Source organism: Prionailurus bengalensis, chromosome C2, assembly GCF_016509475.1.
Source record: "Prionailurus bengalensis isolate Pbe53 chromosome C2, Fcat_Pben_1.1_paternal_pri, whole genome shotgun sequence".
NCBI classification, from domain to species: domain Eukaryota; kingdom Metazoa; phylum Chordata; class Mammalia; order Carnivora; family Felidae; genus Prionailurus; species Prionailurus bengalensis.
Genome location: NC_057350.1, coordinates 32,151,462 through 32,166,861, shown reverse-complemented (window position 1 = coordinate 32,166,861; position 15,400 = coordinate 32,151,462). Strand labels below are relative to the sequence as shown.

The window sequence follows — 15,400 nt, the reverse complement described above, 5'->3', positions numbered from 1 at the left end:
GTGTTCCTCTATTTTAATAAAAATGTATTTTCTTCCCCAAAGAATCCTATAACTCATTATTTTACTTCATTCATTCATATTCTTCTGGATGTGGTATTTACAATTCTAGGCTGTCAGATTTCTTCATTGAGCCCTGCTATTCAAAAAGCACTATATGGGAGAATGAAAAAAAATCACATCAATTTAAAGATTCATTAGAATTGAGTTACTAATGATGAAAACTAGTATCTGTGAATAGCAGAATTCCATATAGCACATTCAAGAAAGCTGTTCTTCTCTGATGTTTACTAATAGGATTGGTTTTACCATAGATATTTGCTTAACCATGAAATCTTTTATAGCATCATTCTAGGAGTTTAGAATACTTACATTATTTTAGACCCAAATACTGTGGCAGTCTTCTGTCATTACATTTCAAAATAATGATATAGCCCATCGCTAACGATGAAGAATCTTAATACTTTATATAACTCATAAGGATAAACATGAACGTATTTATCATGATACTTCAAAAATCGAGATCTTGGTGTGAATATGCCAAAATCTTAATCATATTGTTGTGCTAATTATGCAAATATTTTCTTGGAATTTCTGCTATCTTCTGGATTTATCATATGAGCTATTTGTATAAAGTAGTTCATCAACTTAAGGTAATATTAACTGAAAAGAATATTTTTGAGGACATTTTCTGGTAGAGTATGGGTTTGTATATACATAATCTGAAGGGATAATATTGGGAATATTTCCCAAAGGGATATATCCATTGTCCTCTTTTGCCTCTGAATTTCCATACTCTTAAAAATCATAGCGTAGAAAGCCCTCCAAGAGTCAACTAATCTATTCCTTTACCAGACAGGGTTATAGCTAAACTGTTGTGGCCAAATGGAAATAAATCCCATTTTTAAAGACCTCTGGAGACATCACAGTTGGCAACCAATTCATGGTTCAGTGACCTTTACTGTTAACTGCTTCTTTTCTATACTTTCCCTAAGTCACTCATGCTATTATTTAGGCCCATTATCTTCTTCTCTTCTGGCCTAAGTAGTTATCAAGATTGGCTACTCCCTATATTTATTAGACCTAATTTGAAGACTTAAGTATCTTACAGCTACCTTATTTTCTCAAATGGAAAAAAAAAAAAAAGGAAAAGAGAAAAGAAAAAAAGAGCCTTTCTCTAGCTTTTGTATATTTTTTCAGACATTTATCATCTGACTCTTGTCTCCTGTATACGACAAGCAGATAGAAGAAATCTTCCCTCCCCCCTCTCTCCTTCCCTCCCCACCACCCTTCCTCCTTCTCTCCTTTCCTCTCCCTCCTTCTTTCTCCCCACTTCCTTCCTCCCTTCCTTCATTGCTTCCATTTTTGCTTCTCTTACCTTCTCATTTATACCTAAAGATTATTGTCTGAACAGTATAGTATGCACTTTACAAGATTTTAAAGTAAATAATGGGGTCCCTTTGATGTCACATTCAAAAGAGAAAGAAAGTCTCTTATTCTAAGTGTGTGTGTGTGTGTGTGTGTGTGAGAGAGAGAGAGAGAGAGAGAGAGAAAGGCTAAATTATCCCAAACATTTTAGAGTTGTTTTTTTTAAGTAAAGTATTAGTCAAGGATGTAATATCTGTATGCCTCCAAATATATTAAATTTTAGTTATGTAATTATATAGTCCCCATATAGTATATGAATTACATATTTATATAGTATACAAATGTGTATATATTTATATATTAGCATATAAATATATATACACATATATGTATTATATAGTATATAAATATTATATATGTATTGTGTGTATTATATATTATATTTATGTATTATATTTATATATTATATAAATGTGTATATATATTTATATATATCTTAGGCTTTATGTAACTCCCTTCGTGCCACTCAGAAAATACAGTCTAGCTTGAAACAGTGTGCTTTTTATGTAAACTCAGCCTTGTGTCACATTCTCTAATCTCTCACCCCTTTGCATACTTCCTCCAATATAAAAAAAAATTTTAGAGATGTTACTGCAGATGGAATATATCATGTGCATGTGTCGCCATGTTTAAAAAATAGCAAGTTTTAATCTCTTAAAAATATTTATTTACTTTTCAAGTTTGTTTTACTTCCTACTTAACATATTTACCATAAAAGTAATTGTGTAGAAATATTATTTGTTCTTATTTTTCAAAAGAGTATTCTTTTATTCAGTTTATAATGATTTCAGGTAATGAAATCATTAAAAATGACTCACCCTTAATAGATGATCACATTACTTTTTCTTCCAAAACGGTGAATATTCAAGAGGTTTTAAGCCTACTGTCTTCTTACCTGTTAGTTTTCCATATTTTTTTTAAACTGTAGCTAACTACTCTTAAAAGATTTTTTAGTATCATGAGGAATTACTTTAGAAAGTTTTTAAATGTAGGCAGTTTTTAAATGTTTTTAAAGTTTTTAAATGTAGATGGTTTTAGTGGTGATGGTTTTAAGTTAGGCATTTTATGACAGTTTAAACATAAAATCAAATACATTTTATGTCCTATTGCATATATTTCTCCCCAAACCAGTTAACCAGTAGGAAAATATATACAGAGACTTGAATTTAGTCGAAAAGCCTGGAAGGCAGTCTTTGGTTAGTCATCTGTGACCTTGAGAAAGGTATTTAACAATTTAAGTTCCCATTTTCTCAGGCAAAAAGGATAGGGTTAGACTGATAAGTTCTAAGGTCACTTCCAGTGCTAACATTTTACAGTTTTATTGTTTTATTAGAGATAGAGACAGACAGGCTTTTCCTTTCTTAACGAGAAAAGGGAGTTGGGGTAGAGGTGCTCCCAGCCTTTAAAGTAGAAAGAAAAGAAGTTGACAAGAGTTAGGGAGTGTAGGAGAGAGGCCACCCATAAACCACAGACTTCAGAGGATAATGAATGAACATGATTCAAACTACTCTGCTTTTCTCTGATTCTTTCTGGACACAACTAACTGGACAATAATGGGCCCTGATTATCGTACGGAAGGTCCCTGCTGTCTGTATGGAAAGAAAATTCTTTGACCTGTCCCTGAGAGAAATATGGAGAAAGGGGAAATTTGGGAAAAAAAAAAAAAAAACTTAAATTTCTATCATTTATTCTTGAGCAGAGAAAGTTCAGGATGATTACTTATCTCAAGTGAGTAAAGGGGTTTTATATGGAGGATATTAATGGCATTGATTTGTTTATGGAAATTAGAATAAATAAAAAGGAGGGTTAAATTGTGACAGGCAGGTTTTCATTTAGCTAAGAGGCATCATTTCCTGATAATCATGGTTGTTAAAAGCTTAAATGATCATTCAGGATAGGGTCCTCTCAAAAACCTCTGATGCTTTGGAAGCTTCTGTGTTAGATGTTGTTCTTAGATAACTTTATGAACTATTTTCCAATTATCATTTCTTATTGATATGATATGCAAACACATCAACTGGAAGTTCTTGAACATACTGGGTTTTAATTAATGAAAGATTCAACTCCTATGGCTTGATTGCTGGTAAAACTTATAAGCAAGGAAAAGCATTTAAGCATATAAGCATTTAAATTTTAAATGATCTGCTTCATAGTAATTTTTTTTGTTTTAACATTAGATATTTTTGAGATGTTTAAGGAATTTTAAATTACTAAAAATATGACTAGAAAATCTTTAAGAATCATTCCTGTAGTCTCTTGACTTTAAATAAGGCTTGATTTTAACTGTATCCATCTAATATTAAATTTATTTTCACAAGTTATCCCGTAAGTTATTTCTACATCGTTTTATTCATTCATTCATTCATTCATTCATTCATTCATTTGGCAAAATTCTATTGCTACTGTTTGTTAGGTTCTCTCTCTTGTAGTTTCTAAATTTTTCTTCCTGTCACTTAAAAGACACTATCTTTAAGGACTCAAAAGTGTTACCAAGTCCTGTCCACTCTGTTTTCAAGTCTAGGTAGCAGAGCATGTTGATTATTCCTTGAGTAAGTTGAGAAAAAGCTTGTTTGTTTTTTAACTTTTCTTGCCTGAATGCATGAAATATTATGCTTAAAGTTTTTTTTTTCTTTAGAGTGAAAAAGAAAGACAAATTATTTTACTCATGTACTCATGAAAGAAAGATGTGTGTTGAAATGTGTTTCTGAGTCACCTTTAAATTTTGTATATATAATATCACTAGTTGAGAGAACTTTTGTCTCTATTTTGTTTCTTTTTCTTTTTTAAAATTATTTTATATTTTATTTAAAACATACATTTTTATCCTTCCACATGGATTATTGAGCATTCCCATACAGCAAAACCAAAGCAACATAATTCCAGCTTGAAGATATTACTTCAGACCGTACATTGTACCAAAATATCCTGAGGTTCCATCAGATACTTGAGCACCCCCAACCCCTTTCTAGTGTGTTGTCTCTTTCCCTCATCGCACAAATTAAGGAAATGTAATTTCAGATTCAACGTCGGAAGTGACTTGAGAAAGCTGTTTATAGTCTGATCGAAGTTGATTGTTTTGTTCTGTTTTGTTATTGTCACTATTTTACAATTGTACCATTTCACAGAAGCAGTGAAATAGTTTCTGTATTTATACTACAGGAATGGGGGCACCTGGGTGGTTCAGTCAGTTGAGTGCCTGACTCTTGATTTCAGCTCAGGTCATAATCCTAGGGTCATGGGATCGAGCCCCACATCAGGTTTCACATTGGGTGTGGAGCCCACTTAAGATTCTCTCTCTCTCTCTCTCTCTCTCTCTCTCTCTCTCTGTCTCTCTGTCTCTCTCTCTCTCTCTCTCTCTCTCTCCCCCAGCCCTGCACCTCTCCACCATGCTTTATAAAAAAATATTAAAATAAATTAAATGAAAAAATAAACTATAGGAATGTATATCAAGTCAAATTAATTTGATTTAACTTAAAGACATGGGAGTTATTTATTTGAGTAAAATATATCGTTGCTGTGTATGGGGCTATTATGAAAAAGTTTTGTGTTTGGCAGTTAATACCTTTGTTTCCAAAAGAATAAAACAAAACAATCACTTTCCAGTATTTAAAAAGTATGTTACTCACGCTTCCTATATTAATATGCCCAGTGTTTCAGCCTTGCAAGCAGGTAATGTTATGACTTTATTAGATAGGTTTGTAAAGTTTTGTCTGTTTTCATGTGTTCACATTTTTCTGTATCTTCCCAACTAAAATTCTGCAGGAATTTAAGTATAACACCTTTTAGTAACTTTGCTCCTCAACCTACTGTCGGGGACCAGAAGCACTTGAGTGCTTGGTAGAAATGCAAAATCTCAGGCCATACTTCTAACCTATGGAATTATCATTTGTATTTTAAGCAATTCTTAGGGTGATTTATGTGCTTATTCAAGGATGAGAAACACAGATTTAATAGAATATCATTGGCAGCATGAACCTTTTAAAAGTAATCTGGTGGTAGAGTTGTAGGATTTAACACTATTTTGCCTTTGATTAAGATGCTTGATTTCTATTGTAAGTAGCATTAGCAGTTAATATTTATTGTGTTTTTAAACTCATTACATATGTAGTTATCTAACCCTGTCATCTGATAGCAAAATGTAGTCATTGAAAAGTGTTTTAGAATTGTATAGATATCATCCATTGTAGCTCTGTCATTTAGTCATAGTAGAGATTTTAAGATTCATTTCTATTTCTCTTAAATTATTCATGATTATACTTAAAATGCTAACAAATATTCATTCATGAAGCTTATGAGCCAAATATTAATGTGTTCTTTATTTTACATTAAAAGAAGTATCATTGTTAAGTCAAATCTTATTACTTTTTCTGTTTCATTTCTGTTTCTTTATTTTTATTTATTTCATGTTTTCTTTTTTTTTTTGTTTTGTTTTAGTTGGGTCTGGTAAGTTGACATTTTATTGGCCATCTCCTAATCACCGTGTCACTGTGACTGGAACTTCTCTTCCCCTTTCCATCCATACCCTTCCATGTCCTTCAACCAATCAGCCTCCATGTTTCACTTGTCATTGGCCACAAAGACAGACTGCACAGAATAAAGTCTGCAGGAAGTATGGGTAACTGTGACAAAGAGTAAAGGTAATGGGGTTGCTAACCTTATGTCTTGTTAAACGATGTGTGATCTGCATTCTTTTGTTTTTTTCTGTCCTTAATTGCGTGATAAAATAAGTGATAGGACTATATCGTAGTTAAGTACTGTTTCAATTTATATCTCATGAGATAAACAAACAAAGAGAGGTGCCCAGAGAACAATGTGGGGTGTTTGTTTGGTCCAAAATATGTTTATAAATTCATGTCTGTCTATCTAAGCTTTTGTAACTATTGTTCAGTAATTGTCATTAGGAGTCCTCTTGGTGAATAACCTTGCACTTAGGGCTGTTCGCACTCATTTCCATTTCTTTGTGTCAGATTCATTTCATTTTATGTAAGAAATAATTACATGATGCTTCTAAAATGTATCAAACTTCTCACTGATAAACTTGGCCTCATATATGTAGTCATTACGTTTCCAAGTCCTCTCATGATCAGCATGTTGGGGAGGGTACACTCACCCTTTAAAAACGCTGGAAAACCATTTTTGGAGTTTTACATGAGGATGCTAAGTACTATGCCAGGGAATAATTTGGCCTAAGAAAAGCTTCCTATTTTTTAAGTTAAAAAGCTACATAGATATTATAAAGGTGTTCATACTAACACAGATAGGATGGATTGTTCAATAATGGTGATGTACTAAGGGACTATTTGAAAGAAATAGCTTTCTATATGCTACTGTATATACAAAAATGTATATGGATTAATATTTAAACATAAAAAAATAAAGACAAAAGTATAGGATGAAAATGGAGGTGAATGTTTACATAATTTATTACTTATTATGTAATCTATATTATGTAATTTTATTGATAGAATAACAAAAATGCTTAACCAGATTAGAACAATTGTCAACAAAATGGAAAAATATATCTACAACACATATGAAAAATGGATGAAATTTTCACCTAACAATAGTTCTTAAAAATAAAAAAGATGAGCATAGGAACACAATATTCCCAAAAAATAGGATATCAGTGACAAGGTAATGTGAACATAAATGTCTAATCTCACTAACACACAAAGGCAAATTGGTAGGAAATTTCATTCTCAGTTTGGCAAAGATGTTAATGTTCAGTGTTTGGGAGGTTTGGGAGGAAAATGCCCTATAGGAGAGTTGTCGGTTGAAATAACCTTGAATATAATTGGGAAGGATGTTATTGTCACTATTGTTTTTAATAGTGAAAATTAGAAACAAATCCAAATTTAAAAGCAATAGATTGATTAAATAATTTAAGGTAAATTTGTATATGGATTATTAAAGAGTTATTGAAGTGATATTTTAGAAGAATATTTTAAAACACTATGGTCCACTTTGCATGGTTGAATTATGGGTAGTTTTTCTTTTTTTCTTTGCTTGTTTGATTTTCTAAATTTCCAATACTGACCATATATGACATTAGTAACATGGTTCTGTAGTTTTAATTATAACAAGTTAGAATGTAGCCTTTGAAAAATATTCCAGCATTCCATCATAAACTTCAAGTAGATGGATGCGATGAATGGCCTTCTCAGTCTAAATAGATAGGTGATGATGATAGATAGATTGATAGATAGAGGCGTATGTAATCCATTTAAATTTTTCATGGAGATATAGTTACATCTCATATTCAACATACATGTAGAAAAGGATTTTTTAAAGTTATATTTCTAGGACATATCTTGGGGCTGATGTCACTGTTGATGTTGGCTCGAGAATGTGCCTGCAAAATATAGTAAATTCATTTCCAGGCAGATATCCTGTGTGGAAGGATTGCTGCAGGATAAATGTAGTTAGCATAAGGGTTTGTATCCCTGGTTCCCAAATAAGTCTTTGAGGTTTGAGGAGAGCTGGCATTTTATAAAAGAAACATGGGTTCTGGCACACGTTATTAGACATGCTTCTGAGATTTAGGAAAGAGACCACCCGAAGTTTATACTTCTCTGAGTGGTTTGAACATTTATATTTTCCTACTCAAATTCCCTACATATTGGAAAGTCATATTCTCCCACTCATTTAATTAATCATTTTTTTCTTTTATTGAAATAAACCAAACTCTCTTCTGGATTTAGTTTATTATCTAGTCAATCCTTTGAATTTTTTGATCTGATTTCTACCTCAATTATTGCAGCCCTTAACTAAGGAATCGAATGTTCCTGTATGGATATGTATGGAGGAAAATCCCCAAGAAATGATACACATGTCTGTTATTATACCTGGATAATGACAGTGTTTGCTAAATTCATGAGTAAACCACTCAATTACAATCAGAGTTAAAAAAAATTATAAGGTAGAACTTCAGTGTTACCAAATTGAACCTAAACTGTATCTCCTAACTTTGTATTTTCTTCCCTATAAGTTATAGGACATTTGAAGGCATTTGACCTGATTTTTCTGGTCTCCTATAATTTTCTAGTTAAATGGTATAATTTCTACTAAACCTCAATTAAAAATAAAAAGGGAGTATGGAAGAAATCACACTAATCTAGAAGTTAGGAGATCTAATTGCTTTCTTCAGTTTTGCCACCATGCAATCTTCAGCAAGTTCTGTTATATCTCTCTCTTAAAAAAAAAAAGAGGTTTTTACTTCAAATGAGAGATTTACAAATTTATATATAATATATATTATAAACATTTGTTTATATGTCTTAGATGCAATTGCCTAGAATGTATTTATGGAGAGAAAATTACCTTTTTCAAATCCTCGACTTCATTAACAAAGAAGTCATGTTCTTGTAAGCAGTGTAGCATTTGTGGACATAATCTGAGTATAATTTTCAATTCATTTTCACTTGAAGGCATTATCCTAAGTGACTGATATAAGTAACTAAAAGTACCTTTAAAGAAAAGGTTTAAAATAATGGAACAGTCTTAAAAAGTGGATTAGAAGAACCCTATCCTGTATAAACTGTTAAATGTCTGGCTTGAAATGTTCACTTCAATTTGAACTGAGACAAGAGAGGAGAATAATTAGGTGTTTCAGACAGCTGATAAGAAATGAATTTGAAAAGTGTAAACAGTAGGTAAAAAGACTTACATTCAGTGCGTATTTTTCTAAGCATAAAGCACGGCCCCAAAAACAGCTTTTTTCTCTCCCCCCAGAAGTGACTCCATCAGCACACCTAGTGTTTTCAGCTGCCGTTGCTCTCAGTGTAACTGACACAATTTTCTGACACTCTATTTACTGCTGGATGAAGTGGCCATTTAAAGTCTGTATAAATCAAACAGTTTGGACAAAGCTGGCAGTATTTATAATGTCAGGATGAGCAGATGTTTCAAATTTGCCCTCATTTCCATATATATTCTGTTTGAACATGCCCTTGCCTATGTAAATGAAGGAGGCATTTGACTCAACTATTGCTTTAAATTCATTTCCATTCAAGTAATTGGACTGAAGATTCTAAATGGTTATAATTTCCATGGTAGCATTTCAGGAGCTTTTGAGTTAAATTAAAGTAATTTTAGGGCCTGCTTACGTCAGGAGGTCCTTGTGTATATGATTAAAGTCCATTCAGCTTTAAGCAGCTCTAAATGAGAAAAGATACTCATTCGTACACATTTCAGGTATACACTGAATGTAAAGGGTCAAATTGCAGCTCAAGAATTCTTTTTAATGTGGAGATTAATCTTAGAAGGTCAACCAATAAAAAAAAAAGAAAACTGCTTCACAAAAAATCTCTATTCTCTTCTATAAATATGCCCTTAACACTTTAACTTCGATTAAATTAAGGATGGGAATGGGTACATGTTATAGTGCATAATGAGTCATGTAAAATAATGGCAGCACTTGGGATATCAGCAAATTGTCTCCAGTAGGATAATAACTGTGTTTTGATTTGGTGTAATTTGTTTCATCTCCTTTAGAACCTCCACATTTTGTTGTGAAACCCCGTGACCAGGTTGTTGCTTTGGGGCGAACTGTAACTTTTCAGTGTGAAGCAACTGGAAATCCTCAACCAGCTATTTTTTGGAGACGAGAGGGGAGTCAGGTAAGACCTTGTTCTATATTTCAGTCAGCTAAGGTGGGTGCCTGAAATGTAAGAAAAACCAAAGCATTATTTAGTTATACAGTTGTTTTAAGAGAACTGAAAATTCTCTGAATACCCTAGAAGACATCAACAATGAAAGAAAAGAAAAAAAAAATCATTAATTGTTGTCATTCTAAAAGCAATTTTCCTGGGGTGCCTGAGTGGCTCAGTCAGTTAAACGTCAGACTTTGGCTCAGGTCATGATCTCACAGTTGGTGGATTTGAGCCCCCTGTTGGGCTCTGTGCTGATAGCTCAGAACCTGGAGTCTGCTTCAGGTTCTCTGTCTCCTTCTCTCTCTGTCCTTCACCTGCTCATGCTGTGTCTCCCTCTCTCTCTCAAAAATAAATAAACATTAAAAAAGTCTAATTTTCCTGCCTAGTTTTGGTACATAGGGTGATATATAGCATGGTAATTATCATATATAATTTATCTTTACTTCCAATTCAGCCAAATTAAACAAAAAAAACCTGTACTTTTTCTCAGTGTAATTTAATTAATTATTATTTCTATTACTCAGATATCTGTAATTAAATGTTAACAGAGATTTACAGACATTTCAAACAGATGGCAATTATTCAGTGCAATTTCTCTGAAAACGTCAGGATTCTCAACTGTCTTCTTCACTTCTTTATGTATGTTTATGTGTGTGTGTATATAGATACATATATACATAAATATCAACTATATATATCAATTTTTGCATGTCAAAGATTCATCAAACCATGTGTTAGTCTGTTTAATATAGATGTCATGTTAAATACGGTTCAGTGTATACTAATTCTTTGAAAACTATCATCTGATTGCGATTTGCTATCTAATCCCATTCTCTAAACATTTATAAACCAGAATTTTCTATATACATTGAACTAAAATGTAAAATTCTATGCTGTTACAAATTCTAAGTTCATGATTAGGCTTCACCTTAATAAAAAGGAAATTTTGAAATAATTTCACATTAAAAATAATAGGAAACTTTTAAATAACTTTTAAACCTGAGTCTTTTTTTTCTTATCTCTTATTGACTTGCCTTCTTCAACAAAATAAGCATTTCCTATTGCTTGTTTCTGATACTTATAAAAAAGATTCTCATTCATTTTTTAATACAGTTATTCCTAGTTTCTTTTATTTTTTGCTTAACTCAATCTTGGGTGAGTTATTTCATGGTCTTGCTTCTATTGTGTTCATATGAAGTAACATATAGGTAGTTTACTGACTGCACTCACTAATCTTTCATAGGCAATGTAACAAGTTCGCTTTTGTTTTCACGTTGGGTAGGCAAATATTAAGTTGATTATGGTATATAGACCCATCATTTGAGTTACAGTACCTTTGTTGTTTCTAACACATTCCATTTGGCCTCGAAGAACAACTTTGCTGATAGCAAATTACAGCAAAAAAAAAAAAAAAAAAGAAAAATTTGTAGAGCAGAAAGAATTGAAAGCATATTATATAAGAAAATCTATATAGTAAATCCACTAGAACTTCTTCTTAACAGAGTAGTATTCTAATGACTCATTTAGTTATTTAAATAAATTATTCATTAAGTTATGTAAACTCTATATCAAATCTTGAAATGATTTTGACTTGGTTTGGTTTAGTTTAATGATACAACTTGCTAAAAAAATTAAAATAAAAAAATACAACTTACTTTTTCCTAAAATTTTGTCACTGGACATATATTCATGAAATAGTACATAAGCCTTTATAAAATTATATATTTTAAGAGGCAGTGAAACTTTTATTCATTTAATTTTTTTCATGTTTATTTGTTTTGAGATGGTGGGGGCGGGGGGGTGTGCATGAGTGGGGGAGGAGCAGAGAGAGAGGGAGAGAGAATTCCAAGCAAGCTTCACACCATCAGTGCAGAGCCCCATGCAGGGCTCAATCTTATGGAAAGGAGAGATCATGACCTGAGCTGAAATCATGAGTCAGACACTTAACTGATTGAGCTGTCCAAGGCAATTAAACTTGTAAAAAGGAACAACTTTATTTGGTTAGAAGAAATCTTGACTTTATTTATTTCATGAAGTGTTAATTTTCCATGAAATATATATACTCTCTCTAACAGGGGAACAAACTTTGAGATTCATAGGGAGAAATTTGTACCATAAAATAATATCACATCTTGTGTTGACTTTGTATATAAGATGAATTTCTACAGAAATAAAACTCCATTATGAATTCTTAAATTTAATATTTGAATTTCAAAATGATCCGTAATGGATATGCCTCACTATCTAACAGGAGAAGTAAGAAACTATTTACAGTTTGATAAAAGTTATTGAACTTTTGTAATGGACAGATAACAGAGATACTTTTTCTGGTGCCAATAAAGTTTCTTTGAACTTAATTTGTCAGAATGTGCTTAAATTTTAATTTTGTTTGTATATTATAAAGGACTTATTGTTTATAGTCCTAATAGTCATACATATATAAAGCAAAGCTTTGACTTTGTTTTGATTAACATGTAAAAGTTTTAGCTCTGTTGATACCTACTACTTTTATATCTAGTATTATTTGAAATTGATCGTTATAAAAGCACCTATCAACATTTTGAATTTATTTAAATTTTAAAATGATCCTATTTAAGGCTAGGTCATTAAACTTGGTGTCTATATATGTGTGTACATCTACATATGTGGGTATGTGATTAAAGAATATTTAGCTCATTTATGTATATATTGTGTGGTATGCATGTGTATGTGTATACATTTATATACCTGTTTATAAATATTTATGTATATGTGCCAAAATATTAGAACCTAGCAATTAACCTATTGTTATTCTTTCCACCCAAATACTGGGTTCTAGAATCTGCTTTTCTCATATCAGCCACCACAGTCAACCAGCCGTTTTTCAGTCTCCCAGACTGGTGATCTCACTATCACTAACGTCCAGCGATCTGATGTTGGTTATTATATCTGCCAGACTTTAAATGTTGCTGGAAGTATCATCACAAAAGCATATTTGGAAGTAACTGATGGTAAAGTAGAGTATTTTATTTTAAAATATTAAAGTTTGGTTTATGATCTAAAAAGTGTGCCAGTAAAAGTGTTTATTTTCTACTGTATATTCTTTCTTTTTTTTTTTAATTTTTTTTCAACGTTTTTTATTTATTTTTGGGACAGAGAGAGACAGAGCATGAACGGGGGAGGGGCAGAGAGAGAGGGAGACACAGAATCGGAAACAGGCTCCAGGCTCCGAGCCACCAGCCCAGAGCCTGACGCTGGGCTCGAACTCCCGGACCGCGAGATCGTGACCTGGCTGAAGTCGGACGCTTAACCGACTGCGCCACCCAGGCGCCCCTACTGTATATTCTTTCTGATGGCACTTTTGGTGTGAAGCTAAAAAGGATGTCAATACAATGATGAAGTCTAAAATTATTCTTTTTTTAAATTATTTTTTCAACGTTTATTTGTTATTGAGAGACAGAGAGACACAGAGAGTGAGCAGGGGAGGGGTTGAGAGAGGGGGAGACACAGAATCTGAAATAGGCTCCAGGCTCTGAGCTGTCAGCACAGAGCCCGATACGGGGCTCGAACCCACAAACTGTGAGATCATGACCTGAGCCGAAGCCGGTCACCCAACCAACTGAGCCACCCAGGTGCCCCTAAAATTATTCTTATTTTAACTTGGCATATACTATAAATTTCTAGCATCAAGTCATGTCCAAAAAGCATAACAATTAAACAAGAAGTTTATAGTGAATAGCTGTACATAGGAATGTTTCCTTGTTTTAGAAAATAAAGTTATTTTTAAATCTCTTCGTGTAAAATATCGTCTTTTCCCCTCTAAATTAAGGAGATAAAATGAATTGCTGATAAGTCCAACTCACAATTCATTATAATGAACAAGTTTTCTTCAATAATATGATTTTGTCCTGTTTTTCAATTCCCTTAAACCTGATCAGTTAATGCCAAGTTCATTATGAAGACACCTTGATGGAGAAAATCCTCACGCTGTAAGATGGAGACTAGTAATAATTTGAGAAAAAAGAAAAAATTGTATACATATAGATATATAAATATATATATACACACACCTGTGTATATACATATATACCTAAATATATACATATTTATAGTATAAATATAAATATACATATATACATAGTTATAATATTCTTTTATTGCTGTATAGTATTCTATTATATAAATAGTTCACTATTTGTGTACTCCTCTATTGATGGATTGCTTTCAGTTTAGGGCTTTTATTAGTTAATAAAGCTAAATATCCCTGTACAAGTCTGTAGATGGGCATTTGCACTCAATTATCTTGGTTTGCCTTTTGGCAGATGAATATACCTATTTTTTTTCATTTTCTCATATATTCCAGATATAAGCTTTTATCAAATATGTGTTATAAATACTTAGTTTTAGTAATTTCCCTAATGATTTTAAGGCTTAAATAACCAATTTTACTAACTTTTTTAAAATTTATTTTTGGGACAGAGAGAGACAGAGCATGAACGGGGGAGGGGCAGAGAGAGAGGGAGACACAGAATCGGAAACAGGCTCCAGGCTCCGAGCCATCAGCCCAGAGCCCGACGCGGGGCTCGAACTCCCGGACCGCGAGATCGTGACCTGGCTGAAGTCAGCGCTTAACCGACTGCGCCACCCAGGCGCCCCTTAAATAACCAATTTTAATTAGGACCAATGTATTATTTTTCTTTTTTAGTTGGTGCTTTTAATTTTCTATTCTACCTTGAGGTCATGTACACGTTCGTTCTCCTATGTCTTTTTTTAGAAGTTTTATTGTCTATACTTCTAAGATTGGAGTTCTTAATCTGTTTTTATTTTTATTTTTTTTACATGTGGTATAAAAAAAGGGTCAAAATTCCTTTCCCCCCATGTGGATACTAATTGTTCCAGCATCATTTATGGAAAACTCAGTGTTTTCCTCACTGAATTACATTTTAATCATAATTCAGATGAACATAAGTGTATGGGCCTGCTTTTATTCTATTATATTCTGTTTATATTATGCCAGTATGTATGGTCTTAATTATTTTAGCTTTATAGTAAGTCTTATAAATGGGTAATGTAAGTGTTCTACTTTTTGTTTTGTTTTGTTTTGTTTTGGGTTGGCTACTAGAGGTTCTCTGCATCTTCTTATAAATTTTAAAATTAACTTGTCAATTTTTACACACACACGCACACACACCATAAACAACAACAACAACAAATGTGAGATTTTAATTTTGATTTCACTTAAATTACTGAACAGTTTAAGAAAAATTAACATCTTAGTCTTCTAATTTAGGGAAATGGTATAAATTCCACATATATATGTCTCAATTTAGTTAAATCTTTAATTC

At 32.4% G+C, this 15,400-nt stretch overlaps 1 protein-coding gene across 9 annotated transcripts in view; it reads left to right on the top strand.

Annotated features, from left to right (window-relative positions):
- The window catches only part of ROBO1 (roundabout guidance receptor 1), a 1,145,602-nt gene that overhangs the window by 1,052,470 nt on the left and 77,732 nt on the right, over positions 1 to 15,400 (top strand). For 7 of the 9 annotated variants that reach the window (XM_043593874.1, XM_043593878.1, XM_043593879.1 and 4 more), the window contains 3 exons: positions 5,860 to 5,868; positions 9,919 to 10,043; positions 12,895 to 13,066. In XM_043593874.1, the coding sequence (XP_043449809.1) occupies positions 5,860 to 5,868; positions 9,919 to 10,043; positions 12,895 to 13,066 (306 nt within the window). The remainder of the gene's footprint in view (positions 1 to 5,859; positions 5,869 to 9,918; positions 10,044 to 12,894; positions 13,067 to 15,400) is intronic. The other 2 variants (XM_043593873.1, XM_043593876.1) reach the window with 1 other exon arrangement.